Genomic DNA, 10956 nt, shown 5'->3' with positions numbered 1-10956 from the left:
GTCTATTTTAGATTAAACAGGATTTGAAATTCGGATCAAATTTTCCAGCACGTGGGCTCTAAAACCAGGGAAGCGATTACTCCGCTAGTTGAACCGGTCATTGGTCTATTTATCTCGGTAAAATAGCGGATGGATGGTGGGCCAGGAAAAAGCTCAGAGCTTTAGTTGTCTGTAGTTGTCTTGCGCCTTGGTGTGAAGCCGGTACACAGTTTTAAGGTCTATTTTAAGTAAGTCTAAATTTGTTCTCTGATGGCATAGGTTTAGTGTTTGAGTATAAAGCCCCGAGTGGATAGAAACGTGTGTAGCTCCGGACAAAGTTTGACCAGTCGGTTAGATACTTCCAACAGTACTGCTGCTACAGATCTTGGATCCTCCTATTTAATAAATCAGGTAGATTACCATTGTCTTGCTAACAATTCGTCACTAAGCTTCGCCTAATACTTGATTCACATAATCAGTTTTTTTTTACTTTTTTCTTCTTTTTTTTCTTACAATTCACCTTTTGCGAGCTACAGCTTATGCACTCCGTTTGGCTATCAAATAAGGATAAAGTTCTAATTAAAAAGTGGTTATTGCTTCTTCCCACTACCCTCGAGAAAATCTAGTGGTTTATTCTCCGGACCGTAAAAGGCGACGTGCTACGAGTTACGCGTTTGCTTTCTGTTTATTTTATTTTATTTTTTTTTTTTCTATTCGATCTATTAAAAATTTATATTTATACATAGATACATATATATATTTATAGATAGTTGTATATGTGTGTCTATATTTATTTATAAGTACTAAAAAATGTTTAAATGTCTAAAAAAGTCCAATGAGCACGATATGCTTTCTTAGTTTTCTTAATTTTGTTCATTCGTCTTATTCTTGTTCTTGTTCTTGTTCTTCTTTTGCGTCTATCCTATATAATGCGCAATATTATTTATAGAATACGACCTCGCAGTCTTTGGCTTTTCCAAAACTAACGCGTAAATTATATTTACTTTATTTATTTATTTTTAAAAATATTATTTTTGCGTTATTTTAGTGGCACGCTTGTAAGCTTCAGCAATCACGATATTTATTGTTTCGATATAAATATTTAAAATAATTATTATTATTATGAAAAAAAAATGTATTTTCTTGCAGCCAATTTCCTCGGGTAATTATTTACTTCGTCATGTCGGATATTCAAGGTCAGTTTAACCGCTCAATTAATGCAGTGAGGTCAATTATTGGCGTATCCGCAATTCAAATAAAATAAATTACTTATATTATTATAATAATAAATATATAGATATTATAAATTAAAAATAACTGTAGATATGTAATTATTTGTTAGTGTAATAATTAAAAATAAATTTGGCTGGTGGATAAGAGGGAAAACGAAAAAAAAAACTGTTTCAGACAAATCCATTGGCGAGGACGTTGGGGACAAGATCATCGAGGATGGAAGTCTAGTGTCGGCCGAAAATTCCAGTGAAGCTCCGGATAACAATGAGGAGAGCAGCAGCATTCACCAGTTGTCAGCAGGTTCGTCGGCTCGATGAAAAAATAATAAACAACAACAACAACAACGGGCTGATGTTGCTGACGTTCTTTCAGAGACGATGAGGAGCCTCAATGAGGAGATTGCGAGAACTCTGGACTTAACTGGTACTGGAACTGGAACTGCTACTGGAACTGCAACTGGAAGCACAACCACAGCCACTGGAACAACGACTGGGACAAGTACGACTACGACGACACAAGACGAGACGGGAGATCTGTCGACACAACCAAAGAGGGACGAAGTCCAAGTTGGAAAAACAGTTGCCGGTGAGTGCAGGAATATATTGCCCGTATTAGTTGAGCATTTGCGCTCGGCACTTGAACTGACATCGGCCAGTACTAAGCGGATCATCGCCGACGAGCCACTGGCACCTGATCCGCTCTCGTGTAATCGTAATTATCACTACCAGGATCCAGCATCAAATTCCTCGTTACCGCAAACGCACACCATGGATTTTAATTTTTTTGGAGACCTCCTGGTCTCGGACATAAAAACTGCCCTCGTCCGACTTCAAGAAACCTTGAGACGCGTTGACGTCGACGCACTGACTAGATACAGTTCGACTTTGGAGTCAAACGAGAAATTACGTCTGCTTCAACTGATTTCTAATCTGGTTTCTAATTTAAAAATGGCTAAGCTAGACGACGTGTCTTCTGTTCAACCCCAACCGCAACAGCAGCAGCTGCAGGTTCCGGCTGTAAGCACAGCAAACTCATCAGTCAGTTCACCAGCTAAAAGAAGACAACGCGGCAAAGACCGACATACCATCGGTGTAAGCAGCGAAGAATTAGCACGGGCTAGAAGATGGCTTGAAGAACGAGGCACCGGTGTGACATTAACATCTCAGAGACTATCACTCGCTCCGCAGACTGTCCAGCTTGACCCGAGTCCAGTTAATCCTGAAAGTAATCTTGAAAATAAACTTTTTGACAGTCCGCGGGCTTGCGACAAGCACATGAAGGACGCTATCAATCAGCAGCAGTCCTTGCAAAGCAGGACTAAGGACACTGAGGCCCAGGTAAATACCGTCGAGCCAAGTGATACTAAAGTTTCAAGTGATAAATTGGAGACTGATACCGAGCAAGTTAATTTTATAAATATTAATAATAAAGTTGCGAGTAATAAATTTACCGCTAAGAAGTTTAAGATAAAACGTGCTAACACCATTGATATTCCGAATTACCTGAAGCTACAGGCGGAAAAATCACAGTCCTGCAGTCCAGGACTGAGGAGACCCATTGACATTGGTGACAGATTGTCTTGGAACCCACCCCAAGCAAATGTTCTGATACCTTCGTTTGAACCTAAAACTGAGAATGACAGAAAATTTCTGGCACTAATTAACCGTAACAATGATAATAATAATAATAATATAAATAATAATAATAGTAATAGTAATAATAGTTATGGTAATAATACAACGAGTGGTTATAATCAGCCGTTTAAAAGTTTTAATTATCGTCAAACGAGTTCAATTGCTGATAAAAACTGGAAAAGTAGGTTTTCAAATATTAAAACGGCATTTGACAAACCCTCGCCACCGGCATCTGTCGACGGGTCATCAAGAAGAAGTTCACGGGACGACGGTAAGAATAATTACCGTGAACATCCGGGTGTTCTTGTCGGTTCTCTTAAACTCGGGAGACCAGAATCCGCCAACGCATCGATAAAGGACTACAATTTTGGGCGTAAAGTCGGCAATTTCACGCATGCCGCGACATCACCCTTTCAGAAGATAAATAATATAAAAAATATTTATAGCGAAGAAAAACCAACGCCGTCTTACTATTTACCGGCATGCGCCTCTAGTGGAATGCTCAGAGCCAAACTGAAAATGTTTGATCATCAGCAAGAGACAGTATCACCAGTTACAACAATGCACGTTGATCCGTTACCGCGGGTTCAATTGTCAGCTGCGCATACCAAAGTAAATGTGAAACCTGAAAAAATAATCAAAGACACGGGCTACTCAACTGATGCTTTGAATCATTGCCAAAATAAAATACGTAACAATGGGTTTCGTAATCTCTCTTACGATAAAGTTAGGAGACATACTGTCATTTACGATACCAACGGTAATCATGATAACAATAATAATATTAATGTTAATAGAATTAATAATAATGATAATGATAGAAAAGCACAGAGTCAAGATGTCCAAAAACAAAGTGTTGCAGTACAAACAAATTATCCAATCCAATTGAATAATCAACATGTCGACAATGACGATCATGAGTCATTGATACGAAATATTTGTCCCCGTCCTCATCAGCAAAAAAATTATCAATCTGTGCCAATAACATTTTATGAGAATGAAAATCCTATATATGAACCACCTAAACCAGTGCCAAGAGACATTGATTTTTCAATCCCGCCGATAATAAACAGTAATTACAACAGCAATCGATTCGTTGATGACGAGTCGGACCACTCATTCATGGACGATGAAAACATCGCGAACCAAGACATCAGCGATGATAGAATAGTGACTCGTTACACAAGCGCAATAGCTACCGTTGAAAACTCACCGTTGTCTCCAATAACTCCAGCGTCTGTGTCGCCGCCTGATTATCAAGAGGATATACCTTGCGCAGCGATACAACCGGTTCTCAGTGATGATGTCCAGCGTCACAATATGCTTCAGCAGAGTCTTATTCGTCGAATGCATTACGAGACGGATAAAGTAATTAAACCCATTCAGATCCCGAGTCAAGCTCCAATTCCGATTCCGATTCCGATAGCGACTATGACTCAGGATAAAAGCATGAGTCAGAGTTTGAATTTTAATAAAAATCCTAGATACTCGATGATTCATTACGATGACAATTTGTCACCGATTACTACAGAGGTGGTACAAAACGGCCGTGAATCTGTTGAACCCTTGATAGAAAGTCGCAACACCCAAGAAAAAATAAATATTTTTGAAGAAAAATCAACTCGTCGACCAGATCCTCTGGTGATTCGTCCAATTCACATCCCACCGAAGATAAATATTGTGAGTCCTTCAAGGACAATGCCCCAAGGATTGAATTCTAATAACAATCCTTACGTACCTCCACTGCCGGTTAAATATTCAAGCCCAGTGGACTCGAGCGATGAGTATCTGGTGAACTGCGCGACTCGCCCGCATCGATCAATTGTCCTGTCAAAATCCGAGTCCTGGCACCAGCTCGCCCTGTCCAAGAACCATCTCCAGGTGCCTCCAGTTCCTCCACACAAGCCGCCGCGCGTGAGTTCCTGCAAACACTTGGACCCTGAGAAAAACGACATGAAAAAAATGGAGGAAAAGGTCCAGCGGTACTTTGACAGATCAAACAGCAGCCTGGGACAAAGCAAACGAGACTCGGGACCGAAGCGAAGGTCCTTGCCGAGAAAAAATAACCTGGGAAGTTTGGCACGCAGTCATACGATGCCGCATATTTATGACGATGTCACCGATGTCGATAAGGCATTCGATAGTCTCTTCGAAGAAACGACTCGCGATCGCCACTGATTATAACAAAATTATTATTATTATTATTATTATTTTTACAAGTTTAAATATTGAATAATTAATTTTATTTATTTTATCGAGTTGTAAAATAAACATTTAAGATTAATAAATAATTTTATTTAATTAGAGTTTTGTTATAAGCCAGGCTTTATTTTACTGTAATTTATTTATAATCTTTGTTTCAATAAATATAGGAAATGTTTTTAATAAACAAGAGCTTTAAGACTTCTGATCAACTTGTGGATCATGGTGAGATCGTAGATTTCCTTAGATAATAATCTATAGATCATAGACTTTTTTACTGCAATTTATTTATTTTTTTTTTCTGGCTTATTAATTTAAAATAAATAAAATATTTTCTCACCGAATTAATAAATAATTTTTTTTAGATACTGCTTTAGATTAAAGTTTGGATCCGTCATGACTCGATAAATAAATAATTAATAAAATGTATTTTGTTTGCATGTTTTTTCAGTTAATAAGAAACCAATGTCACCGTTTGCTAAATTCCGCGAGCTTGATCGTCAAAACAGTTCAAGCACTCCCAGGTAATTTATTAAAAATTTTAATTAACTAATTTAATTACACTGCGTTGATTATCTTTATTTAGTTCACCGAGGACGCCAGGAACGCCTAAAGAATTTACTTTTAAATTTACTGACCCCATTGTACAGAACAATGCGGTGCAGATCAAGGAGCGATTGCTGTCGTGGTGTCGGGCTAAGACTAAAGAATATGAGGTAAATTGGATACTGTACTTATTTATATATTTATTGCTTATCAATTTAAATAATTTTCGTGGATTCAGAATGTTCAGATAGATAATTTTTCAACGAGTTGGAACAACGGTCTGGCATTTTGTGCTCTGCTCCATCATTTCAAACCCCAGGCATTTGATTACGACAAGCTGAAGCCGGAAAATCGGCGAAAAAATTTTACACTAGCTTTTGAAAAAGCTGAGTAAGTATTTTAATTATTTATTTTAATTTTTTTTAATTTTTCTAATTAAAATTATTTAATTTTTCAGGGAAATTGCTGGGATTGTTCCACTTTTGGATGTTGAGGACATGGTAGTGATGCGTAAACCAGATTGGAAGTGTGTATTTACTTATGTCCAATCAATTTATCGCCGCTTTAAAGACGAAGATTAATTAATTTACAGTCTATAATTTTTTACGGGCAATGTACGAATTAACGTGCATTTAAAAAAAGAAATCTATAATCAACATCTGATTTATTTTTTACACATCTTTAAATACATATTATTATTATTATTATTTCGTTAAATATTTAATTTTATATATATTTTATATTTGTTACTGGATAATAACTTTACTTGTGTTGATTATTTAAATATAAAAGTAGAAAAGTTTTATGACTTGACGGTATTAAAAAAGAGAGAGAAACAAAACGTTATTGTAATTTGTGATTAACTAATTAATGTTTGATTTACTACTCAGGTGTATTGGAATTCAATTAATAATAAACTTAAAATCAGTCAAGTGTTCAAATACATACTCCTGTCTTACCATTAATATATTAAATTTATTTTTTTTAGAAAAATAAATTAGGTTTGATTATTTTTATGAAAAAGTGTCTTCGAGCGAGTTATTTATGTCGCTACGATCTTCTCCAACCATTTCCTGCAACAAATAGTTTTTCTTTTATTAATAAAAATATTTCATTTATTGAATAAATAATTTATGAATAATTACCTGAAGCACTTCGACAAGTGCTCGAGTTTCGTCAAGCATCTCTTTGTATATTTTCTTCTCTTCTTCGAGTTTAGCAATACGTTGAGTCAGTTCTTGATTCTCTTCTAAAGCATCCTCTAAAGCAATACGTCGTCTCTCCGCTAATACTTCCCAATAATTTTCACTTGGACCAGCTACAAAAATTAATAACAAGTAAATTACCTCATCCTCTTTTAAAATTGCCTCTCAAAAAATCAATATTGATTATGATTCTGAAGTCAATAGACAATTGAAAGTTTTCTGACAAATCTGACTTCAGTATCATTTTTAATTTTGTGAGCTGAATTATTTTTCCAGACAACTCTTGTATTAATTGATAATTAACTTGATAAAAAGTACCTTCAGATGTCAAATCTTCGACTTCAATTTGAATTTTATTTCCTCTGGTAGTCTGGCATCCTTTGTCTTTAAATGTTATTTTCTTTGTTTTTTTGTCTTTTTGTGGAGCCTCTTTTTTAGTTTTTGCTGACATCTCACTGTAGCAATTAATATAATTAATAAAAAACAAAACAAAAATCATGAAATAATTTATTTAAATAAGCTTACTCCTTGACAAGACCTTGGGCAGGCGTTCTGGATCTCAGTTGTCTGCCAACAAGGTTCTCCTTGTCCTTGGCTGCTGGTTGAAGAGTTTGTAGTGCTTTTTTAGATTTGTCTTGCTGAAATTAAAAGTAAAATAAATTATAAAAAAATTCATACATTTATATAATTAAAAATAATTCATTTCTTTGTAATAAAGTAAAAACTAACCTCCAAATTTTCCGAATGTGCCGCGGCTACGTTTGCTCCTCCAGTTTTCATATTTTACGTCTTTACTACCAAGTTAAATACCACTCAAACGAGTTAATCTATTAAATCTTAATAAATCAATTATTTAGAATCAATAATTAATTTATTTTCTATTACTCATATCAACATTCCTCCCCAAATAACGGCCGCCTTCTTTCGATGTATTTTTATAATTTTGATCACATGCGCAGTGAAATACGCGCGTTTTTTTTCCGCGGGAGATTTCTCACATTTAAACTCGTACTTACTGATGACAGAAATTAATAAAATATAAAACTATTGATCATTATCCACAATTATGTTGCTTATTAAATGATATATATTTAAACATCAAAATTCAGTAAATTTAAATTTAATACATAAATTGTTCCATCAGATTTTAAGAACGGGTAGGGCTGCTCTGCAGGCTACTGCGCAGGTCATGGAAGATCTCAGTAATTTTTTTAGATCTACAGTTGGTAAGTAAGAAAGTTGATTTGTACTGAGTGTGAACGTTGCTGACAATTAGCAATTTTTTAAAATTTTAAATAAACGAATAAAAATTTAAAAGTTCGTATTTAAATAAATTCAAGACTCGTACGCGCATTTTTTTAAATTTCATTATTTTAATTTATTTAAAATTTATAAGTTGTCTCATATCTGCTACATTCACACTTCATACTCATGTATCATTGGGATATGTGTCATAGATATCCGCCCAGAGTTAATTCGTAAATTGGTCTACTGCGCAGGTTAACTAGATAGAAGTGGGAGCCCCTTCTAAACCCAGGGGTGTTCGTGTGCAGACGGTCAGTTTAATCTCTTTCCACTTTTCTGTTGCTTGACACACGACCTCGGTCACAGATAATTGGTCGGGCGATCAGAAAAAGATTCCAAATCGAATCTTTCACATTTTTAAAATGAATTCTATTTATTCCAATAAACAATCAACGACATTTATTAGCAACAAAAATAGAATTTTTAAACGTAAGAAATTAAAATTCTACGAATCACAAAAGTCATCGATATTTCATCACAACGTGGCTCCAACTCTGAACGCATCACAAGCCTGAGGTACGTTACATTTTTTTAATTCATACATAAATAAGTAATCTTTATTTTTATTTACAAAATATTAATTTAATTTTAATTAGTGAAGATAAGTCTACAATTATTTCATAAGCGTTTTCTGCTCCATTAAATTAATTACCTTTTACTGTTATGATGACTATTAACCGAATCATTTATGAGTCCTGATTATTGGATATACATGCACTACCAGCTGACGTTTTTAATTATTTTATTTTTAATTAAGTCTATTTCAATATCAATATTTAATAGAAAAATTTTTTATACCGTTTCAGAATCATCAATATTCAGGGTATTTATGAAAAACTTGCTCATGTAGGGGATCAGTTTCTGGATTTACATCATGAAAAAAATAATCGCTTGGTGAGTTTCCATTATTTGAATTTATTTATCAACAATCTAATTGTTCAAAAGCTAATTATTTTTTACTGTTATGATGACTATTAACCGAATCACTTATGATTCCTGATTATTGGATATACATGCACTACCAACTGACGTTTTTAATAATAAAAAAACTTATTTTATGCTATTTTTAATCCAATAATTAATAAGAAAATTTTATTTCCATGTTATAGGACGCGAACTAATTAAATCAAGCCGTCATCTGCTCACATAAAAAGGCGGTTTATTTGAATCTTCGTCATCAAACGAACACGGTAAGATTAAAAGCACTCATTTTATTTATCTAAGTAAATAATTATTTAAAATGATGAATTTTACACCATTGTATGAGTCGTGATTATTACTTTACATGCACTACCAACTGAGGCTAAATTTTAATTACTAAAATATTAAATTATCAAACTCCTTGTTCTAACAAAGTTTTTTTTCTTACAGCCACAGAAAAGTTCAAGGCATTGATGAAGGTGGAGACGGACAATAACAGCTGACCATAATTAAAAAATCAGCTCGTTTGATGTCAAATTTACAAGAATTTTTTTTTTTACTTTAATGAAATTTACAAAATAAAAAAAACTACTGAAATTATGAATTTGAACTTTTTATTTAATGACTTTAAGATTTATTATATAAGTACCATTAAGGTTTTTTTATTTCGCCAATAGGTAAATAAAAAAAATAGACTCGTTTATAAGAAAAAATTTTTTTATTAAATATATAATTCAAAAGTCAGACAAATCTGCCAATCGATAAATTTCATATGTAAAATTTAAGCTGAAAAAAAAAAAATTAAACTGTTGAGCATTAATTATAATCGAGTGTCATAAGTTGAAATAAAATAATAAATATCTTATACTTTTATAATTACCAAAAAAATAATATCTATAAACTATTTTATAGTTTTTAAATACAGTACAGTAAAAAAGAAAGTAAATAATATGACTAATTGTACAATTCCTAAATAATTTTTAATAAATTTAACATCCGGCCACGGACAAAAAAAGTTACAATTTAATTTGATCACTGCTGGGTAACTGACGTTAATTTTTACTAATCTATCACATATAAATATAGATATCAATATAAACTAATTTTATATCAATTAATAAACATGTCCTTATTTTTTTTTCGTCTGGTTAACTCGACAGTAATCAATATTTTAATTTATATAAATAGTTTCTGTTAAGTATTCTCTTTGTTCCCATAAAAAGCAATTATCAAAATGGCATTTTGTCTATGGCGGTCATGAAAAAAAAAAAAAAAATAAATTTTGTGTTAAATTTCATCAAATATCAATAAGTGATAACTTGTATAAAATGTAAAAATTCTAAACATTTTATAATACTTAAATATATAAATATATATATGTAAACTAACAAGGCCGAATGGAAGAACATGCCTGTAATATCCCAACGATGCCCTCAATATATTTTTAATTAAATTAATTAACTTGCACTTAATTGTAATTAAATTTATAAATTTATCGAACAATGATACTCTTTTAAATACTTTAAGAAAAAAGAAAAAAGTTATTGATAATGGCACCAGTTAGGCAAACATTTGAACATATATATATATATATATATATATATATATATATATATATATATATATGCATAAAACGATTTTTCTTATACTATCTTGCGTCATTAATTCAACTTGATATGATATGCAATAATAATTATTCATCCAATATATATATAATATATAATAATAATAGTAATTTGATTAATAATATACCAATTACAATTAATAAATTAATTTTCTTTGGCGAGGCCCTAAATGTCCTCTCAATTTAGTGTATCTTACATATCTTAACTATCATTATTTTATTACTTCGATAAACTATTCAAATATTTATTACAATATATATAATAACATTTACTTATTTTTTTTTTAATGTTAATATTTATCAAGAG

General features: G+C 32.6%; 3 protein-coding genes and 1 long non-coding RNA gene across 6 annotated transcripts; 3 read left to right on the top strand and 1 right to left on the bottom strand.

Annotated features, from left to right (window-relative positions):
* The first annotated feature begins 165 nt into the window (after positions 1–165).
* On the top strand, positions 166–5487 carry LOC103578040 (ras guanine nucleotide exchange factor P). Of its 3 annotated transcripts, XM_008558977.3 has the most exons (4): positions 167–390; positions 1129–1175; positions 1387–1512; positions 1585–5487. In XM_008558977.3, the coding sequence occupies exons 2-4, from the start codon at positions 1160–1162 to the stop codon at positions 5022–5024; spliced, it is 3582 nt and encodes a 1193-aa protein (XP_008557199.1). In that variant the 5' UTR covers positions 167–390; positions 1129–1159; the 3' UTR covers positions 5025–5487. The 3 variants fall into 3 exon arrangements, with proteins under 3 accessions (XP_008557200.1, XP_008557202.1, XP_008557199.1); XM_008558978.3 differs by lacking the exon at positions 1129–1175 and having other exon boundaries at positions 166–390; XM_008558980.3 differs by lacking the exon at positions 1129–1175 and having other exon boundaries at positions 166–390; positions 1387–5487.
* Positions 5222–6175, top strand: LOC103578069 (smoothelin). The gene is made up of 5 exons (XM_008559019.1): positions 5222–5273; positions 5500–5572; positions 5635–5764; positions 5833–5984; positions 6052–6175. The coding sequence occupies exons 1-5, from the start codon at positions 5222–5224 to the stop codon at positions 6173–6175; spliced, it is 531 nt and encodes a 176-aa protein (XP_008557241.1).
* A 117-nt stretch (positions 6176–6292) lies between these two features.
* Positions 6293–7751, bottom strand: LOC103578041 (geminin). The gene is made up of 5 exons (XM_008558981.3): positions 7529–7751; positions 7325–7437; positions 7118–7254; positions 6740–6912; positions 6293–6667 (listed from the first exon to the last, which is right to left on the bottom strand). The coding sequence occupies exons 1-5, from the start codon at positions 7577–7579 to the stop codon at positions 6608–6610; spliced, it is 534 nt and encodes a 177-aa protein (XP_008557203.1). The 5' UTR covers positions 7580–7751; the 3' UTR covers positions 6293–6607.
* A 572-nt stretch (positions 7752–8323) lies between these two features.
* On the top strand, positions 8324–9629 carry LOC103578039 (uncharacterized). The gene is made up of 4 exons (XR_549436.3): positions 8324–8620; positions 8911–8998; positions 9214–9294; positions 9476–9629. It is a non-coding gene; the product is annotated as an uncharacterized LOC103578039 (long non-coding RNA).
* Positions 9630–10956: the final 1327 nt, after the last annotated feature.

This window comes from Microplitis demolitor, chromosome 2 (genome assembly GCF_026212275.2).
Source record: "Microplitis demolitor isolate Queensland-Clemson2020A chromosome 2, iyMicDemo2.1a, whole genome shotgun sequence".
Taxonomy (NCBI): Eukaryota; Metazoa; Arthropoda; class Insecta; order Hymenoptera; family Braconidae; genus Microplitis; species Microplitis demolitor.
Note: the sequence above shows the minus strand (reverse complement) of the source record. Positions and strands in the feature narration are given on the sequence as shown.